Genomic DNA, 22282 nt, shown 5'->3' on the forward strand with positions numbered 1-22282 from the left:
TTAGTATGTGTACCCAAAGAACTATCAAGTAAACCCTTACTAAGTATGAATAAAGTGTGACAGCGACAAGAGTATTAACAAAACAAGGCATTTTCAAACCAAAGTCCAGTGCTCACGAAGCATGAATTCCAAAACAAAAGTCAATCATTATAAAACCACCAAGGTGGATTACATATAACCCAGGCCAGAAGAAGAGATGGCATAGGTCAATAATGGAGATAAAAACACGACAGGAACCTAGCAGAGGCAGTAAAAGTAACCAGAGATCCAGATAGATCCAGGTCAAACAGGAACTTCAACCAAAAAAGAAGGGAACACAGTCCATGGAAAACAAAGTTGGAAAAAAAGGAAGGTTTGTAACGTGCCAGCAGATCAGGCCAGATCGTCAGAGGAATGCATAGCCTCCTGTAAAATAAAGTGGTTTTAGAAATGTATGCTCTCAGCTTGTGATAAATATGATAATTACTATCATGCATTTTCTATAGTAGTTGTAAGTAATTAGGACACGCTTGGTGGGTTTTTATTTTTTTTTTTATTTAGGCTGTGCATTGTAAAGGCAAAAACAATGAACTTTCTGCTTTTTACAGATGAAATTACAGTACATGGAGCTCATCACATTATATGGTAGCTTTTGGCAAAACTTACAATACACAACCCTAACATTACACCACTTTGGCAGCAGATGGAGCTGTTCAGTTGTCTCCATTCTCTCAGATAAAATATAAAAAGAAATGTTCTATTACCTGTCCTTAAGGTAGAGGCATCAAATAGATTTCTTTGTACTATTAGATTTGCTTTATGTTTGAGAAATGTATTTGTTAATTAGAAAACTTAGCCATCTCCATTTAGTCACATTACAGTTATTTTGGCTATAAGTTGCTGTAACTGGTAAATCTCTTTAAAGAAATGTTTTGTGCAAAACTGAAACTATGGCATGGCTAGGCAAGAATCTACGAACACTTTTTATGTTATTTATTTACATGATGGTCATTAACATGCAACACACATTGTTTAATTGGCACCGATCACAGCTGTTACACTACATTATGTAGTCCTGGTCTTCAGAAATCAAATGTCTGGAGGCAGTGGGTCTCACATTATAGTGTATGTGTATATATATCTGATGATGTAATCTCAGAAGTATATCATGGAGAAATTGAGTTGCCTTGATCTGCTGGATTCCACATGTTGACCATATATCTTGTAGTCTACCAGTCCAAATTCCAGACTAATGTCCTTTATCAAAATAATAACATTAATTTTCACATTACCTGGTAGTTCATTGCTATAAAAATGGAGAGAGCTGGTCATATTTGTAAAAGTAAGACTCTTCCTGGCTTTGTTGATAGTCAGGTAATAGGTGATCATCTGTTAAATTTAAGGTGGGGACACTGATTTTGGATGCAAAATCTAAAACTTGCATTGGCTGGCTAGAGTGGGGGTCATGCAAAGATGTCATATCCCAGCACAAATCGCCAAGTGGTTGCTTGTGGTTAAAATGTTGATTTTTTTCAAAGAGAGCATTAGTCCCTGCTATCTGGTCATCATCACTGGGTAAATCAAAATCCATAGCAGAAGCAATCAGATCAGCTTCACTGTAGTCCTCGCTGTCATTAAGACTGTTACTTCTAGTGTCTTTGCTCCAGCCCAGATCGCTTAAATTGTCAGTAAAATAGTTGCATGTCTTTGTCAGGGGTAAGCAGTTGTTCAGCATGTGCTCTGATGATGATAATTGGTCTATCTCTGTATCCTTATATTCATAGTAGGGTGGGTGAACCTCCTGGTAGAAAGCAGCACTCGACAGGGTATTCTGTTTCTGTATTTCACCTGCAAGAGGCTACAAAAGAAGAAGGGTTAAAAACTGAAGAAATGAAAAAATACCTTATCGGGTATATTCAAATTGATTTCTAAGTACCTGATGCTACCAGTCAACATGGTAACAATGGTAGACTTGGATAGTTTGCCTAATTTATCCTAAAGCCCAAATTGCTTTGTTATTTTGAAACAAATGCTGAAGTTTTAAACTGGGAAAAAGGCTTCAATAACCCCTCTATGACACTGTCCTTCACAGTAATTACTTATTGCCTCTAGGTGTCACCAGTCTTCCTGGTAGAGTGACACCTAATGTCACTAAGCTCACATCCCACAAATGTAGTGTGACAAGGGTCCTGCCTCTGGGGAAGGTCACATCAGCAACCTTCACTCAAACTACAGTGATGCAAAGTGTGGTGCTTACGTCATCACATCAGTAACGTGCCCTACATCACAGAGGAACCCAGGCTGGACAGAGAATAAACAAAAAGGACTCCTTGGAGTAGAGTACTCTACACTACAAGCAGCAACAAGGACTAGCAAACATCCTTAACCCCTGCGGAAAACAACAGGAACAACAAAGTATATTCACACTTGTTGCAATGCCTGACCCATGGTGGTTATCCTCAAAACCTTGAGGCAAAATCAGAATGGTTAAGGTAGGTAATTTATGTAACCACAGAGGGGTCAATAAGCTAAGTGTACATTCCCACATTTGGATACTCATAAAGAACCCTAAAATCTATCTACTCCTTAGTACAGTCTATATGATTGTTTTCATGATGATCCTCAGTTACAACTTCCCCTGAAGAAGTCTACATAGGCAAAACACATCAGGAGATGAAACTTTTTCCCACTATGTCATTGATAAATATCAAGCCAAATCTACATTTCTGTGCTAAACAGTGATTCTCAAAACCCATAATTTCCTTTTGTATTCACCTATGAGATTTCTTTTTCCTCTCCTATTGAAACAATAGGTGCACTATCTCTGACACCCAGGCATATGTATGAGACTTCCTGTCATTTCCTGTAACCAGCTCTAATGATTATAGAGTACTTTCACAGACCATGTTTCTGCTCTATATATCACCAATCACATGTATACTGTCAAGGAAAGTTTTAATATAACTGGTGGGTGTAAGGAATGTCATAGTACAGACATTTTATACATGTGGCTGAAGTATGAGAAAAACAGCAAACAGCTTGCAGTAGATGTAAAGGAATGCCTCTCTTACTTCATCACAATGCAGGTGGTAAAATCCAACAGATTGCCAACAAAAGTGACCAGGGTGGACTAACGTATTGCTGCGGATCGTCCACTCATGGTTTGGTTATTTATAACGGATCTAACTGAAGCAGCAAATTATTTTGAAGATAAAGTAAAGCACAGTAGCACCCTCCTTTTTCCACATCCACCAGTCAATTACATACTTTGGTTGAATTTATTTTCACTTATAAAAGTCAGTCCCTACTAGTGCAGGGCTGCTCAGGTGTTATTGTCTCCCACCATAAGAGTCTTGCTTTTCAATTGCCGCTTTTATGTATCTCTTATGACAGGTTTCTTTTAAGAAGTTTGTCCTGCCCACTTATTTTGTTTATTAGTGAATCGTCCATACACCATCTAATATTTTGACAATTTATTGACAAAAATGCCATAAGTTATGCATAAAGAGATATTCACACCCACTCCATAGAGAGTGCAGGATGAATTTAGCCCTGGGGTGACAGAAGGAGCAGAGGAATCACTTTGCTGAAATGCTGTAGAGCCAGTTGGCATGACTTCTTCATTATTTGTAGCACATTATGATGAATGTTTTGCCATGAATAGTAGGTAAAATGTGTTTTGGCCCAAGGCATAGTAAAAAGGCATGCAAGCCTGTGGAATGTTAAATGCGTATTATTGTTTCACAAGAGGCAATCTTAAAACAATTAAATGGTAAACTTAACACAACTGTAAATTCTACACGTGTCATTAAACAAAGATGTTACTTGCCTTGTCATACCATAGTTCTATAAGTATTAGGATTACTGCCTGTGGCCCTGTACTGACCCAGTATGGAACACAGCTATGGTACTAAAACATATATTTCTAAAAGCACAAATGCTGTGATTATCTTCTGAGTTTTTACCATTGCACTTTTTCTATTTCACACTGCGAGTGGTATACATTATGACACAGTTAATTACAATGACTTGTTTTCTTTTTACTTTGTTGTCTTAAATAAACATTGTTTTAAATGAAGACACACTGTATACACTGCAATGAACTATAAATATTTTAATTATTGTTCATAATAATATCAAACTGTATTTATATAGCACCAACATATTAGAGCCATTTAAGACCATAGTGCAAAAGAGAAACAAATCAGACAAAATACATTGCCACATAATCAGAATGTGTCTTTTGCTTAAAAGGGACCTATCACTAAAATTTTTATTTTACATAAAAAGGTAGACAACCTTTTTATGTAAGGTAAAAACTACCTCCCATTTTTGTTGGGGGTGGGGGTTTATAACCTTTTTTAAAAAAAAAAAAAATGAAGACCCCCTCTTCTGTCTTTATCATGGGAGCATGTGCAGAGAAAGCTTTTTCTTCAATGGGTGGGAGGGGGATGCTAATCTCACTCATGCTACATCACCTGATCTTATGCCTGCGCAGTGCGAGATCAGGTGACATAGGCAGAAGCCAGAAGAAAAAAAAGATGGTGGTGCCCATAATGAAGGCAGATAACAGGGCGGCACAAGACCCAATTCAGAAAAACTCTGGAGGGATCAGCAGAAAAAAAGGTGAGGGAGTTTTTTTTAATATAAATATATATATAATATATATATATTAACTTTAGTAGAAGTCTGACCATACCCTTAAAATGTTAGTATTGCGCCCTGTTCTTTGTCCTTCTGCCACACCTGACTGTAATAGGTGCAAAGTGGAGAAGGTGTTATTGGTGGTATCAATAAAATAAACTAAAATAAAATAAAATCACAAAATAAACGACCTATAAACCTATGTAGAGACTGTAACTAATTCTTTGTAGACAAGATTTTTTTTTAATTACACAATGCAGTGTAAAGGAGTGCAGTAATTGTAATTATCTACAGCAGTCAATCAAAATTAATTTTACTGCAGCTAGGCCATGTATAAATTATGGTGCATTGGTTTCAGTGGGTTTACCATCACTTTAAACATGATTTTGTGCTTTCCAGGAGAGTAACTGAACTTAATTGCTAACATTGTTTAGTCACATATAGCACTATACCTCAGCATTCTTGTTCTTGATGTATTCTGCAGAGGTAGATTCACTTGTTGAGCGCTTCTTATGCCCTGTCTTTCTGCCATCTGATTCCAGTTTTGTTTCAGGTTTTGGATGGTCATGGACCCCCTTTGTCTTAAAAAAAAGAAAGGCAATTAAAATAGCAGAACAAATAAAAAAATAAATTGAAACATACCTAAGCTGTATTAATAAACTGAATCCTTTTACAGTGTGAGTAACTTGGTGCTGGTAGTTTTAAGAACAGTACAGCCCGGGTCAGTCATCGTCCATGGATCCGTCCTGGCGGATCCACGGATCGTCCATGGATCCGTCCTGGCGGATCCACGGACCATGAACAACGAGCGATCCTAATGCAAGGGAAGTGGGAGAGCGCACAGCACGGTGCCGCTACATCGCTTTCCCCCTCCCCTCTCCATAGAGCAGAACGGTGCTTCATGCATCCTGCGCTGCTTATCGTTGGAAAGGATTGTGAGAGATTGCACGTGTGTACGCAGCTTTACAGTTCTTTAACATAAACACACATCACAAGTTTCAAAGCTGCTAGAAGCCAGCTGAAATCCATCTTTAAAGTCTTTGTTGTGATCATTGAAGATCTAGTGCAGCACTCGCCAACCTTTCGGACCTCACAGACCACTAAATTCATCATTTTAAATCCCGCGGACCATTAATATGAGTTTTTTTAAAAAGATAAATACATTTGTAAAATAATGATCTTCCTAATAGTGCCTGATGAGGACTGCAAGCTCCGATTCATTGATCAGCTCACAATTAAGTGACGTATTACTATTGTTACTAATATCATTAGTTGCATTATCTTTGGTATTACTAAAGAAATGCAAAATATTTGTTTGCTTTTTCTCACTCATTATGGAATTATTTCATTGTAATCTAAAAACAAACAAGAATTGATAGGTATTAAAGTCAAACTATTTGATGCCAATAAATATAACAGTTAAAAAAAATACACAGTTAAGGTCATACTTACCTAAAAAAGCATCTGAGAAATAAACAAGTAAAATAAAACAATCAAATGAGAAAAAATGGGGTGACTGTTATAATGGCTAAAACAATATTGAAGCATATGGCTCGGCAATGCTTACCTCATACAATTTAAGACTACACTGACGTCACGCTACACCTCCCTTGTTTTTCCATCTCTAGTCCAGTTCATAAATTTAGTGCAATATATAGGCGAAAAATTGTCATTCAGAATATAAGAATTTATTAGAATATTATTTTTGTTTAATTATTAAAACATCAAAATTGCTAAAAAAGTCCACATTTTTCTGTGGACCACCAAAATTTTCTTGTGGACCACCAGTGGTTCAGAATCAGAAGAATCAGTATCGGATGCACTGATCTGTAAAAGTTATGTGATGAACTGATCTCTAGCAGTCTTGTGTGACACATTCCCAATCTCTAACAGTCTTCTGTAACTTTTTCTCTGTCCTCAACTACCCCTGTAATGTGTAAAAAGTCAGTGAACGTCTTCAGTAGTGGATCAGCAGTCTCTGACAATAACACTAAAATTAATAGATATTATGTACATCCCCTGGGAAAATCAGGGACTAAAGTTAAGGTTCCCTGTAATTAAGTAAATTAGAACCACTGACTCTATGAAGATTTCTTATAATATACATGTTTCAGGAGCCATCAGCATGAAACTATGATGTGTTATATATCTTGGGAGTGGTTAAACGGTGCGCAGAGCCTTGACAGGCAATACCAGTTAACAGGCTAAAATCATACAAAAAAGTTTGTATTTTCACCAGTGAAAGTGAAAAATTACAGTGAAACAGTTAACAATGTGCCTTAGGCAGGTATTCTAGCTTTGTAAATTGAAGTGCTGGTAATCAACTGAACAGAAAAAGAACAAGCCAGCTGCTAATTGTGGGGATAAACTCCCATATTTAGTGACTTTTCCATAGCCCGGAGAAACCTACCTTGGCGTTAGCGGGTATGAACTGGAAGGCTGCAGAAGCTGCTATTACTAGAAAAAAGCTGCAGTGAACCAGTCAAGGTAGGGAGTGAGTGATCTTAAACTTGATTACAACATACATCGATCTATATTCAGACAAAAGTTCAAAAGTAATAAAAAAAACAAAAAAATAGGTGCAATGTTTGTTCCTATTCTGTCCTAACTAATGTTTTACTGATAAAGACATTAAATTGATAGGGGTGGGACTTATCAATGAGAGTAAAACAGTTTCTATATGGTGTGAAGCCCCTGATGAAGTGCCAATACTTTGCCCGGGAATCTATCCCAATCTGTCTCCAAAGTCTTCACTTTTAATCAAGCCAATCTTCAGTGGAGGGGTGAAGTCACTATTAGTCATTTTAAATTCATTCAACACAAATAGGCTACCAATGCACCGCAAAGGATTGAGACAAATGTACAAAACCTTTTTTTTATTCTATGTATACTGTACTATACTGTACAGTGCTTTAGGTACCATACATTATAACTAATACACAGCACTAATACATAACAGCACATAGAACATTGGAGAGTCCAGCAATAAACAATGCAATAAAGTTTATCTTTGGATTTTATTTATTCATTTCAAATACTGCTATGCTTGTTGGAATAAGTGGTGAAACAATACAAGAAGAAAATAACTTTTTCTACATCAGTGCTACTTGCAGTACTGGAAATAAAATAATAAATATTTATAAAAAATACAATTAATGGTATTAAATATAATATTAAAAAATATATAATACAAAGATTTAAATACTAAAATAAAATATTTATGTTCACCTTTTTATTATTAGTTTTATATTATGCTAATGATTGTATTGCTGCTTGTAGTTTCCATGTCTGAACTGCTAGCTTTATGGTAAAATAACCTGGTATTATTTTAGTGAAATAAGTATAAAATAACATTTGAAATTACCTTACCATTATAGTATAACTTTGCTTGGTGCACAGACTTAATTAGCTACCATATTTATTAGCAATTGACTTGTTTTCTGTTACCAACCTGAAAATATATAAATTGTCCTTCATGCCTCCAGAAGTTAGTGACAGGAAACCCACCATGGCCACGGCAAGACACTAGTTTCAATGATCCCTTGCAATTTGGACATTGTTTACCTAATGAGAAGACACTGGTGAGGTGGTGACAGTTCATGGCATTTACAGTACTTATCAACCATTTACATGTAAGAACATAAAACACTGTTTTATATACTGTATAAATATATATATATATATATATATATATATATATATATATATATATATAACACTTCTGTAATAGAGGTCACATTTACAGTGCTGCCCTCATGACTGAATGTGTGACTGCACAGACATTTCAATATAGAAAGAAATGTGATAGGATGTAGAATCATGTAGCAGGCTGTCATCCTTGAAATTTGCCCACAATTAAATATGACCTATGGGGAATTTCCGTAAATCAGGGACACATTTGAAATATGATTGTTCTCACTTTCAGGACAAGGACACTGGAAAAGATGGTGAAAGCTATTACTGTGAGGAAGGGAAGCATGTTATCTTTAACTGATTATTTTCATTTTTTTGTTGGTGCTGCCACCACTTGTTAGGTGGGACACACATTATATACCAGGTCACATTGCACAGTTTAATAGCAAGGATATGTGTTCCAACTTGTAATTCAAGGAGACATACATCACTGACCAACTCCTGTAAATGTATTAACTTCTCGGGTTTATAAGACCTTATGTATAAAATATGTCATTACTTTAGTGCAGGCCAGAAAATTAAAGGACAAGTTTGCTTTTTAATTACACCCCATGGTCCATTTCCTAGTGCTTGGCTGGCCACACTTGCCCTCTAAACCCCACCTATAGCCCCACTTTGGATCATATTGTTATAGTAAGGACACATCTCAATTAGGTGAGCAGGTACGGCCAGCTTGGCACTAGTTAGACATCACAGGAGGCCACCACTATTGGGGGAAGGCTTCTAAGAAACAATGGTATGATTAACGTAATTAAGGGATGCTAGGTTGTTGTAATAAAATCATGAATTTGGTTATTAGGCAAACAATGAAACATTTTTACATTATAGAATTATATAACACCCAATGGGTGTCATATAACTACACAAACTAACATCACACACCTGTGTTTTTAAAGTTTGAAATCACTTTCTTATTCTTAATGACATCCTAAAACAACTAAAGAATAAAAACATTCACCTACTTTGCTGTTTCTGCCGTGCCTTGTCACATATGGCAGGTCTCAGGTATATCTTTTTGCCTTCTGGAGTTGTGCAGTCATTGCTGCAGACAAGGACACCAAGACAAGACTTCTTCAAAATACGAGAATTATGATTATTGGTGTTACGCATCGCCCAGCCACTCAGATGTCTTTGTGCATTTTTATCCGTAGAACTGTATATATGTTTCACATATGAGTCAGGCCACTCCTGGAACCAGTCTGTTTTCTCCAAGTCCTGAAAAGTAGATAGTTATTACTATATACCATTATACTGTATATTTACACGAGCCTGCAATAAGTCTTCTTGCATTGATTGCTTAGCCTTATACATCATAGTGTTTTGTGTGTAGTGTGGAGTATTGCTTTTTTCTGTTGCCTAAATGCATTTATAGGTTGCCATTGGGTGCCATTGCAGCTGTCAATACCCGCCACTGTTGTTTTGTTTGCTAATTTCCCCTAAACAGTTCTTGCATTAGGTGTGTCTAATATTGATTTGTACAGGTAGACAAATGTACCATTGAGCTTCAATCATGTTAGAAGGAAGTAGACATGTTAAACTGCATTGTAGTAAAAAAAATATAGGTCAACATATGTTGCTGTTAACAAAGCAGTACACTAGCCAAAAACAACAAGATACAAATATATATATACACAGATAAAAACAATAAAAATGAGATATAAAATAACACATATTTCTAAAGGTAGATCTCCCCAGTCTGATGGTTTCCATCATTTAACTCACTTTCTCTGAGCCCAGGTCATCCTGGATAGTGAAAGGTGATGCAGCACACCAAGAGCTCATCTCTCACTGGTTTCTCTGCCTATCAGCTGCCCATTTGGCTTCTTGTACTGCTTCTTCTCTGGGTACCAGCTGTACAGGTATTGCAAGAGATTGCCAGGTCAAATTTAGGTAATTACACTGCTTGTGAAGAGAACAACTTATTGATGTATTAACAAATAAAAGAGCTGCATTGGTTGGCATATTTTATATTTGTCTAGAGTTCAGATTTTAAGATAATATTTATGAAACCTGCCATGCAAATTGAGCCTTTTGAAAGGTATTTTGCCTGGCTGCCTTTGCTGTAAAGAATGTTGATTGCCTGGATGTAAAACTGATTTTTTAGTTTTAGTAATTGCAGTCACACACTCAAAACAAACACAGATAAAGCACTTAGCTAAAAACCCCTAAGCTGTATACTCATTTTGGGTCAGTGGTTTTAAAAGCAAAGGATCAGAACATCAACCAGGCAAGCTGCCATTTTTAGAGCCAAGTCAGCAATATCAGTTTTTACCTCAAAATACAGGTCCTCTTTAATGTGTCTTAGGCTTTGTTAATAGCCTGGCTGTTTTTCTCAGTGAGTAAAACCAATAGTTTTTGAGTTCTTGACTAATTCTTTTTTTACTATTCAATATATTTGATCTTACACATATTTTCATTAGTTATCTTTGTTCTGCTCTTTTATAAGTTCAAATGTGTTTTTTACCAGTTCTTGCCAGTTTTCGTTAGTTTCCATCAGTGAAATTTTCTAAAGGGGACCTACATATGTACATATGGGTATATATATATATATATATATATATATATATATATATATATATATATATATATATATATATATAGTATGCAGGCTTTTTGTACACTGAGAATGCCTAAACTTTATTTAATTGCACCGGTCGCCAACCAAGAAAATTTTGGTGGTCCCCGGCTCTGGCCGGTACATCCCTGAGCGGGGTCAGGAGAAGGACCGGCTCTACACGGGAGGTTTCTCCCCTTTGATTGACACCCGGCTCCCCGCGGGATCGAAAAGGTTGGCGACCACTGCTTTAATGTATGCACATTATATACTGCAAATAACACCCACATTTCGCTGCAGTGTGCTGAGTGCATGTTATCTTTTCTGCCATGTTCCTCTTTTTAATTTATTTAAATCTTTTAATCTGTTTAAAGTTGGAAGGGATGTTTTTTGTTTTCTACAAAGATGGCTGTTTGTGCCCTTACTGTAGTTTATGCTGCTATAACCCCTGTAAAAAATATATATTTAAATCCGATTTAGATCTGTATTATTTGCTGGTGATCTCATCAAAGCTTCAAGCACCATCTCCTTGGTCAATGCAGATATGAGATTTATTACTGAACATAACTTTCATCCAGTCATCCACAGTCCTTGAATGCTATTGTAACCTTGTTTTCTTTAGTTTAGGAGTTAATGATGGCTTATGTTTGGCTTCTTTGTATAAAAATTCAGTTTCCTTGAGCTGTTTTCATACAGTTCAGTCACAAACCTTGGGCTCCAGTTTCTTCCCATTTGTCTTAATTTATTTTGTTGTCTATTTTTTATTTTCTACATTTTTTCTTTTCTTGGTTGGAATTTTCTGCCCTGACGCTTTGATGTCTTTTGTGGTCTACCTGTTTGTTACCCTTTTCAAATTTCCAGGTCATTCAAGCTTTAAAACTTTTCTTCAGGAAAGGTGTATCAACTCAATGACAAGGCCATCAAACAGTCAGGATTTCAATCTGAAAAAACGGGGGAAACTGAAAAAAATGGTCCATGGCAAGACTTCATTCTGCAATGCTGATCTATCAACTGCTATACAAGAAAGCTGGAAGCTGATTGATGAATAATATTGTTTTTCATTAGTGAAGTCCATTCCTCAAAAAATTCAAACTGTTGTAAAGGGAAGGTGCAACAAATTAAGTGATATTTTGTGTAAGCTGTAAACAAGAAGCAAAAACAGGAAAGATAAAAAAACATTCAATTTTAAGAGAGCAAATTTTCCATTATTAAAGAGGAAGTAAACCCAAAACAACAACAAAACAAAAAAATACACTTACCTTCAATCCCGCAGAGCAGTCAACCAGTCCAGAGATTTCTTCCATTGGGTCTGGCGTCGTGCCGGCATCAGAGAATTAAGGTGCTGCACCTTTATTTTTTTTATAAAAAGGGTGTTGCACTTAAAAAAACAGAATTTTTACCTTACATAAAAGGGTTGTCTACCCTTTTATGTAAAGTGAAAATTCTGAGTTTAGGTACCCTTTAAGGGCGGCTCTCTCTGACTTGGACTGGGAGAGAATATTGTCCTCAAAAAACACAGAACAGAAATGGGAATGTTTCAAGTCTGTTCTACACAAACCTTCAGCATTTGAAATAATAAAGAATATAACAAAAGATATAAAAAGGAGATAAAATGTGCAAAACTTCAAAATCAAAAACAGATTGCACAAGAAAGTAAGGCAAAACCTCACATTTTTAAAAATGTAATAATAGCAAAAAGATCACATCTGAGCATGTCGGCCCCCTGTCTCTGGGTTGGTAATTGGGAATAAAGAAAAGGCAGATTTACTAAACACTTTTTTTTAGCTCTGTGTACACAAAGGAAAATGGCAGAGCTCAAGTGCAAATTGCTAATAGCAAGTAACTGCCTTAAATGAGGCACAATGGCTCAAAACTGATATGATTGAGAAACAGTTGGGCAAAATTAAGGTTGACAAATCACCAGTACCTGATTTATTACAACCATGTGTCCTCATACAGCTGTGCTCAGTTATTTCAAAGCCATTGTTTCTAATTTTAGAGACTCCTTAATCACTGGCATGGTACCAATGGATTGCTGTACAGCCAATGTGGTTCCTTTCTTCAAAAAGGGAACAAAGTCATTACCAGGTAACTACAGACCGGTAAGTTTACCATCCATAGTTGGAAAGGTCCTAGTGAGTTTGATAAAAAAAACCACATAGAGGAGTTTCTGCTAGAAAATATTATTATAATTAATAGTCAGCATGAATTCAAGAAAGACCGAAGTTGTCAAACAAATTTAATCTCTTGTTATGAAGTGGTAATTAAAGAGGTAGACAGTGGAGTAGCAGTTGATATAGTGTACTTGGACTTTGGTAAAGCATTTGACAATGTACCCCACAGATAGTTAATATGTAAGTTAGAGTCTGGATGTCTATATCTACAAGCAGACCTGGATGCTGTTTGATTGGGCAGCCAAGTGGCAAATGACATTTAATATAGATAAATGTAATGTTATGCACTTGGGGGCTAACAACATGCGAGCTTCATACTGTCTAGGGGGAATACATTTGGGGGAGTCAGAAATGGAAAAGGATCTGGGGGTTCTGGTAGATCATAGACTTAATGACAGCATGCAATGCCAAGCTGCAATATCTAAAGCTAGCAAAGTACTTTCTTGTATTAAAAGAGGAATAGACTGCGGAGATTGAGACACTACCCTGCCCCTGTACAAAGCATTGGTCAGACCACATCTGGAATATGCAGTCCAGTTTTAGATTTAGAGAGAACTCTCTTCCCAACTATTTACTTTAGGATCGTTACAAAGAACAAGAGGGCACTCTTTGCGTCTAGAGGAAAAGAAGTTTAAGCTCCAGATAAGGAAGGGATTATTTACTGTAAGGTCTGAGGCTCCATCAGACAGTAGTTTCTACTACTAGCAACTACTATAGATTGCTAAACACTTTTCTAGAAGCACAGGATATACCTGGGTATTACAGCTTTAAAGTAAAGATAACAGACTGTTGATCATCAGATTGAACATCAGATTGCCTCATGGAACCATGAAGGATTTTTTTCCCCTGTTAGTACAAATTGTACCAAGGTTTTCTTGCCTTCCTCCGGATAAACTCTATATGTCTATAAGGGTTTTATATTTGGGATATGTTTATTTCCCTTGGTGGGAAATAAACATATCCCAAATGTTGATGGTTGAACTTGATGGACTTATGTCTTGTTTCAACCTGACTTACAATTTAAGTATGTAACTATGAGTAATTCTATATTTTTTCAAACATATCTGCTATTCATTACAACAATGTCATTTAATTTTTTGGTGGCATGTTTTACATTGCTAAAATGTGCAGGTGGTAAATAAAACAGTTTTGCGTCCTCAAATGGAAACTTTGTAAATATATGTGAGTCTAGCACATATCTCAGAAACAGTCCTTCACTTTAACAAATGTCTTGTTTGTTGCAGATTTTAGTTTGGAAATTAGGTCCTTTACCCAATTGAACTAACCAGATTTCAAAAGTTTATTCTGGCTAGCATATGATATTTTGCTATCCCAGCACTTCAAAATCTGCTTTGCCTCACTTACACAGAGTACTTAACAGTTGTTTGTTCAGTTAAAATGCTGAGTCAGATTATCATATTAATATTACCTAGGCAAACCTACCTAAACCTGCCTAATACAGCCCACTCCTTTTTTCTATCATATCCCTCCAAACAGGCTGATAAGAAAGTAATATACAGTACATTTGAACAACTGGTATGACTTGTTTTATGTGAAACTGAAATGAATCCAGTAAATGAAGACAGACAGGGTCAAGAATGCTGGTCAGAATGCAGATTGCTTTGGTAGAAAGTTGCTGATCACACTGATAAACAGGGAGACAGGTCTGAAAAACTAACTCTGCTACTTTCTCTTCATGTATAACATTTTCGCTTGAAGGGTTTCTGATAACAACACAGATCCAACAAAAATAGGAATGGAAGGTATAATCTGACCACTGAAGGATGGTTTGTGTACCCTGAGTCATAGAAAATCAACACTTCTTGTGAATATGTGCAATATGTTTCCACTGACAGGCAGATACCCACAGTAAGCAAACAATGCTAGCAACAGGCTGATATTACAAGGGACAGACAAATACTAACAATGCGCAAGTAAAAATAACAACAGGCAGATATCAATTACATGCATATATTAGCAATCACATGCAGACTTCATGTGTCAAAAAGGTATTGCAGTGATAAACAGATTCTAGAGACAGGCAGATAGTGGCGGGAAGCAGGCATATAAGTCTCAAAAAAGCCACCCATTGTTGTGGGTAGCCAGGATGGAAGGGCTGTTAGGGTGGAGGGGCTCAGTTGGGGTGAACTAGAATAATGGAGTCAGCTAGGATGGAGGGGCCAATCTGCTGCTTGTGATGAAGAGCATCTTTCTTCACCCCAGCATTGCTGACAGAATTATTAGTAAATGTCTAACGACCAGATGACAGGCATTATTGCCTCCCTGCCACTTGGCCACATTTTCCCCTGATTACCAGCTAGTTATTATTCTATATCATTTAATCAGTTATGGACAGTAATTGTGTCTGAATGCCCCAAAAAAAACACTAAGTACCATTCCCAGCTGTCAAAATGACATCCAAGATTTACTGTGCAAATACAGCAGCTGTAGAAGCTGTAGTTTATTCTAAACAGGCCTTACTAACTAGTTCTTCCCCTTCTCTCCTTTTATTTGTTCATTATTTTCATGCTGCTTTGTATATTTACACCTAAATGATGATCTTCTGTCATTCAGCCATTATATAACCTGTTTTTTTCAAATATTACTTTAAAAAAGCATATATATATATATATATACCGGTATATATATATATATATATATATATATATATATAGACACATTGCTAATATGTTTTAGCTATACAAGTTCTATTTCATCTTTAAAAAGATATAATTCAGGTAAAGTGTCCGTTTTTCAGCCATTGTCCACCAGTAGTCTTTTTGTTGTAATTATATATTTTTTCAACCATAAATGATAATGTATAAACACCAAAAGCTACAAGTACTGGATTCACTCTTTCAGTGACTTCAAATAGCAAATAAAAATGAAACAAAGGGGAGCTAAAGTGTAATTAATAAAACATTCTGATAGCACTTTTTCTAGCAGCATTCACTGCACATATGCACAGCTCAGTGCAATTCTTAGTAGCCTGGCACATAAAGATAACCAAAGGCTCCAAACCTAGAAGAAGTTATATGCTTTGACTAATCAGTATGCCTTTCATCCCTATTTTCACTACACCAAAGTGGTAAAGTATGAATGTAATTGTAAAATTAAAGATCAAATCAAAAGTGAATTTTTGTGTGTGTGTATACATATATATATATATATATATATATATATATATATATATATCTCAATATTTTTAATTTCACAAATACATTCCCAGCAGAACCTAATTCCCCTAGTTTAATTCAATACCAGTTTGTAGAACTTGAGAAAATTCCAATGATGCTGTTAGGGGGAGATTCATATTGTGCAAGGCTGAAGATAAGCCCAGAGTTCAGCTTTAGGTTAACAGCTTGTTTTCTGTGTACTTGACCTATCATTCTAAGCATTATTTAAAATGTAAGTATGTTTAGAGACATTGGGATGAGGAGACAAAAATGCATAGACATAATGGTTCTATTGAAAACTTCCTGGTTTTCAGTGTCCATTCACATTTTACCTAAACGCATGTAAAATTATTTAACTGTGCAAATCACCTGACTATACTGGTTTTCAGGTGGTGGGTAAATTGGTTTTACCTCTTGTAGCGTGACTTGGCACTAAAGACAAATTGAAATAAAAATGTGTGCAGCCATGTCCACACTGTGACATCCATATCCAACCCCTACCAATATTCTTACTAACTACAGTACTAACTTACTCGCTACAGTACTAACTACACACTAGCCTACCCCTAAAAAGTAACACAACTTTTCCCCATATTTCTCTTCATGTTGGCATTGGGGACTGTCTTCTTGTTTGGTGAAAGTGTTTACACTATGGCAGTAAATGTCTGTAAAAGAGCTTCAGATAGCAATTTAACCTACGGACAATGTTTAAATATAACTGCTGTCCTAAAATGTAACCCAATGCCAAACCCCAATTTTTAACTAAACGTTACCTAAAACTGCTCACTGCTCTTCGTATTTACAGTTACTTTTCCCACAATACCCTGATGTTCTAACCCCATGATTGATTAAAGTATACATTGTTCAGGTCTAGAGATTAGCCATTCACTGATCATGATTCGGTACCTGATCACTGAATCCTGGAAGAGGCCACATATTCACACATACTCAGAAGAGCTGGGTATTTTTGACAAGCACCTAGGTAGGGGAACCTAATGACAATTAATAATTGGTGTGGGTATGGAATAATTGGGCTAAGTGAGAACATGGGCTCCCTAACAGTGCCTACTTATTGATGCCTATGGAAGACAATAGGTGATCATTAAGTCCATATAGCACCCAAATTCTACTAAACATAAATGAGACCAAAAAAGTTCATTTTGATACAATTTTAGGTAGAAGGATTGTGTAAAAATTATTTTCCGAACCAGTGCTAAAATTAGGTTATGGAAACTAATATGTGTAGCTAAGGCTGGGTCTACACGAACGTTTTTAAAACGCATGTAAACGTTCCTATGGGTTTTTATGCACTTTTATTAGCGTTTTAAAGCTTGCCTTTAAAACACTGGAAAGCGTCTATGCTGCGCTTATAAAAAGCGCCAAAAAAGAACGGAAAACAATTTTTTTGGCGTTAACCCTGCGTTTTACATTTTTAAAGCAGCATTATAGATAATGCTCATAAACGTGCCTCAAGGAAGCCTTCCGGTGTTGATTAGCCCATTGGAATGCATGGGAATTTCAAACATGGGCTTTTAAAGCCTCAGGTCAAATGCTAGGGAAAACGTCTGTGTAGACCAAAGGTAGGCAATACAGCCTATTACTACACAGTATTTATATAGCGCCATCATATTATGCAGGGCTGTACAAAGTTGATAGTCCTGTCACTAAATGTGCCTCAAAGGAGCTCACAATCTAATGTCCCTACCATCGTCATATGTCATTATATGTAGTCTAGAGTCAATTTTGAGGGGAAGCCAATTAACTTTACTGCATGTTTTTGGGATGTGGGAGGAAACCAGAGTACCCGGAGGAAACCCACGCAGACACAGGGAGAACCTGCAAACTCCATGCAGATAGTGTCCGAGATTCGAACCTGGGAATTAGTGCTGCAAAGGCAAGAGTGCTACCTCTGAGCCACGGTGCTGCCTAGTCAGTATTCCAGTACGGCCTAACACCCCCCTAGTTATTTCTTGTTGTATCCGGTCTAATTGAATTGTCTTGGTATTGCGAGTTCCCGCTAATATCATCAATATCATCGAGTTCCCGCACAGTAACCCCAAATAAAATGCATGAAGAGCAGAAGCAACATGCAGCTACCAGTCTCTGGAAGGTTGACCTTAAACGTTGTGTCTTCAGCCCTGAATGGACTGACAGATTATTCTTCGTCCAATGCCGCAACAAAGCCCTGTGTTTAGTGTGCAACGACACCAATCGTGTCGTATCTCAAGGGGCATTTCGATGCCAAGCACATGCACACGTACAGAGACAACACTGCGGATGAGCAGAAAACCGAGGCTGCTCGCTTGCAGTCGCGGTTGAAAAAAAACTTTCCCTGGACACCTTGTTTTTTCTGGCCTAGTGTGCCTTCTAGTGTGCCAGGAGTGTACCTCCTGAAATGGCCTAGTAGTCCAAAAAGTTTCCTGGCCCCTGGTGTAGACTAAGCCTACTGTTCTAATGGCATTGTGTTAGCAGCACATCCATAATTCAAATACTTTTTATTACTTTGGATTACTATATGGGCCCTATTTAATAAAGCTCTCCAAGGCTCGAGAAGATACACTTTCATGAGTGAAGCTGGGTGATCCAGCAAACCTAAGAAAATATCTGATCCAAAATAGCACATTCCTTTAGGAAATCCATTCCAGGTTTTCTGGATCACCCAGCTTCACTGATGAAAGTGTATCCTCCCCAGCCCAGGACAGCGTTATTAAACTAGGCCCATTGGAACAAGTTTTGTCCTATTTATTGGTGACCATAATCATAGGTAAAGTAGGCTGCCCTCTTGCATAAATTTCATCTTCTTAAGTTTTAAGAAGTGTATATAATATGGCCCTTCATTCAAAGTTTAATATCTCTTCTCTTTAAGAAGTATGAACAGTCATGAATCTGAGAGAGGGATTCCACACTAAGATGAGAACTGACTCCCAAGCCTTGTGACCATGGAAATCAACAATAACTCTTGTACTTTCATGTTTACGAGCTGGATTTTCACATTACATTTCATACATGGTAAAGCTAGAAATTCTCTTTCTTTCACATTCCTATTTTCATGCTGGTATCTGCCGTGTCATCTATTATATAAACATAGTCTTACCAAGAACTTGAAACTACAAAAAGAAAAAATTATCAGTTCAAGAAATAAAAAACACCAATGAGGTGTTGGGATTTTAGAGGTTTTTGTTAATTTTTTTTTTACCTAATAGAGTAACAAAGTGGCAGAACATTGATTTCAACCTTTTGAAAGAGGCACATTCTAGTCAATGTACCATTACCATTGGCTTAACCAAATATCAACTATGTGAACATAAAATTTATGTTCCACAGTTTTTACATTATGCTTTAGGCTTGTTGTATTCAACTTTATTAGGGTTTTTTTGTGAATTGGTTGCAAAGTTTCTCACTTGGAGAATAGACTAACCCCTGCCTCACTATTGCAACAATGATGTTGTCTATCCTTGTGACTTCCTTTAGTTCGCTGTTGATCTCTCTATCTAACATACCAGATAGGCTGCACAATAGCCAATTGAAGAAAAGCACATGGCAGGCTGACAACACATATAAAGGGCTCTATTACTCAGTTTTGTTTTTTTGTTTTTTTTGTGTCAATCAGTTTTATTGAGTTTTCAGTGAAAAATAAACAAACATACATAGCAAACATTATAACATAAAACACAGATATCTAATTTACCCGAAACGGCAGTGAAACAGTTTGAACATATAGTACACAACCTTAATATAGCATATGCTCTGACAAGCATAATAGGAAACCGTCAAAGCCCTCATGATACAGAATAAGAAAAATCAACACAAATATACAGACAATAACAGAACTACTCAAAGAGGCACACAATATAAATGATGCTCTAACAAGTTTAAGCCACCTATATTAATATATATTTATGTAAATATCTTTTAACAAAGAACAATAATAATAAAACAAAAAAAAAACAATGCAGCCCAGGGGGGGAGGGTGGGGAAGGGAAGGGAAAGAGAGAATATACACCACACGAGGTTGAAGGAAACATAAAAGAGACCCTCAATACAAAGATAGCACCCTAATAAACGGACAGGCCAATTAGGATAAGTACATCTGGAGTCGAGGAGATTCTTTAAACCTATCCCAGGTGGACCAAACTATTTTAAATTGTTCCATTTTGTCATCATCCTCCACCACCAGCATTTCCATATGGCGGATTTTTTCAAGTTCGATTACCCAGTCAGCTATAGAGGGAACAACAGGTTGCCTCCACAATCTTTTTTTTTTATTATTTTTTTAAGTGATTGTTTCCTGGCCTGCTCATATTTTTGTTGTTTAAATACATCTATCTATTTATCTAGCCCAGAGGATGAGCATACCATCCAGAGATTTTGCATTTCCAGAGGATCAGCAATGATAGCTACATGCTGCAGCATAATATATATGTTAAAAATAAATATGTTAAAAATTTTATGGAATGCCAGATGTTAGAAAGCATTCCCATCATTTCTAAGCAGGTACTACTAGCAGTGCCTGTTCTCTATGTCAAATCACAAGTGAAGTTATTATTCAGCATGTTTTCAGGAATAGTATTTACAGTGTGTTCACATGAATGAATAGACACAATGGAGCTGCTTCCGATGGCTTTTTCTTACACGTTAGAATAGAACTGAACAGACCTACATGATCACAAACAGATTATATCTTATAAAATGATTTGGGGTACTACCTACAATAATAGTATTTACTTCAACAGTTCTTTTTTTTTGTTTCCCAAGTCTTTATATTTTTCTATTTAAATACAAGCCAAGCTGTTCAGAAAAATAATTTCATGGGGTAGGGCAAACCCTATAATACCAGGGGTATTTACAGAAATCAAACTTTATTCACATTGCATAAACCTTTTCACAAAATAAAAAATAAAAGAATACTGTTGCTATAATGTTTTAGGCATTATCAAGAGTAGGCTTAGAAGTGTTTGTGATTTATTTAAAGTTCATTTAAAACTACCTGTACATCTAAGACTACTATATCCCACAGGGTGACAAGGCTGCCACAGGATTAGAACGTAATAAAACTAGGTTACAGGAGGGACGGCTAAATAAATACAATCAAAGGACGGTATCATATATGTTATATTAATAAATGTTTTTATTTTGTTCCAGGCTGTAGACTTGTTTTTTATCAGTAATTACCTGGGTTATGTAGATAGGTTAAAGGTAAAAGCCCTATAGCATGCATCTTTTAAATGATGAGTTGGAACATTTCCAAAATTAAAGATTCCTTTAACCAGTTCAAGTGAACATTACATTTTGAGGATTTAAAACCTCACTATTTAGATCTTTATTTTCTAAACTCCCACTCATATGTTTCTTTAGGCATGTATATAGTACAGAACAGACCTAATCCTGGTTAAACTGTTAGTAAGTCTGTAATGGTGCACCTGCCCTTATGGACTTGGAAAAACACCATTTTTTCCCCTATACAGACACAGCACTGTTCTTAACAGCCAGAATCGGTAACTGCTGATACAAACGCATATATTTAAACTGTAAATACATACAGGTAATAAAGCAGAATACCTTGGTACATGTTTCTAGTATCAGATGCTTAAGGACAGTACTGTATGTAAATGGATACATTAGGTAGCCTCATGTAGCCATCCCCCAGTTAATAGATAGCGTACAGGCCTGAATGATTGGTATTCCCTGACCCGTATAAAATAATACAAGAAAATAATTCACAGCATGAGAATTATCACCATACCTGTGGCAGTTTCATGTCATTGATATCCCAGTTAAAAACTTTGCTTTTAGATAGAAAGACTTCTTGTTCCATTTCCGAATCCATTGTATAGCTAAGTGTAAATGCTGGGGGTCGGGGCAAAGACAGCTGGATTTAAGCTAGATCTGACCACATCTAAGCAGTTGTGACAAGGAAGTCACTTCCTAAAGCTACTGTAATAAATGACACAAACAGCGCAGTATATGGGGAAAAAAACATCTTGTCTTGCCAGAAAAACTTGTTTCACAAAAGTTATAGTGAACCTGTAAGGATACAAATATGGGTGCTGCCGCTGCTCATT

At 36.5% G+C, this 22282-nt stretch overlaps 1 protein-coding gene across 1 annotated transcript; it reads right to left on the reverse strand.

Annotated features, from left to right (window-relative positions):
- Nucleotides 1-246: 246 nt before the first annotated feature.
- GCM1 (glial cells missing transcription factor 1) lies at nucleotides 247-22035 on the reverse strand. The gene is made up of 5 exons (XM_072410177.1): nucleotides 21964-22035; nucleotides 9279-9531; nucleotides 8075-8187; nucleotides 5076-5204; nucleotides 247-1837 (listed from the first exon to the last, which is right to left on the reverse strand). Exons 1-5 carry the CDS (start codon nucleotides 22033-22035, stop codon nucleotides 1286-1288), a joined length of 1119 nt encoding a protein of 372 aa, XP_072266278.1. The 3' UTR covers nucleotides 247-1285.
- Nucleotides 22036-22282: the final 247 nt, after the last annotated feature.

Source organism: Pyxicephalus adspersus, chromosome 4 (assembly GCF_032062135.1).
Source record: "Pyxicephalus adspersus chromosome 4, UCB_Pads_2.0, whole genome shotgun sequence".
NCBI lineage: Eukaryota > Metazoa > Chordata > Amphibia > Anura > Pyxicephalidae > Pyxicephalus > Pyxicephalus adspersus.

Coding starts and splice junctions, on each gene's coding strand:
- GCM1 (XM_072410177.1), bottom strand. CDS start 22,035: ATGGAACAAGAAGTCTTTCTATCTAAAAGCAAAGTTTTTAACTGGGAT. Junction 9,532..21,963: donor ATGACATGAAACTGCCACAG/GTATGGTGATAA, acceptor TCTACTTTTCAG/GACTTGGAGAAAACAGACTG. Junction 1,838..5,075: donor TCAAGAACAAGAATGCTGAG/GTATAGTGCTAT, acceptor CTTCTTTTGTAG/CCTCTTGCAGGTGAAATACA.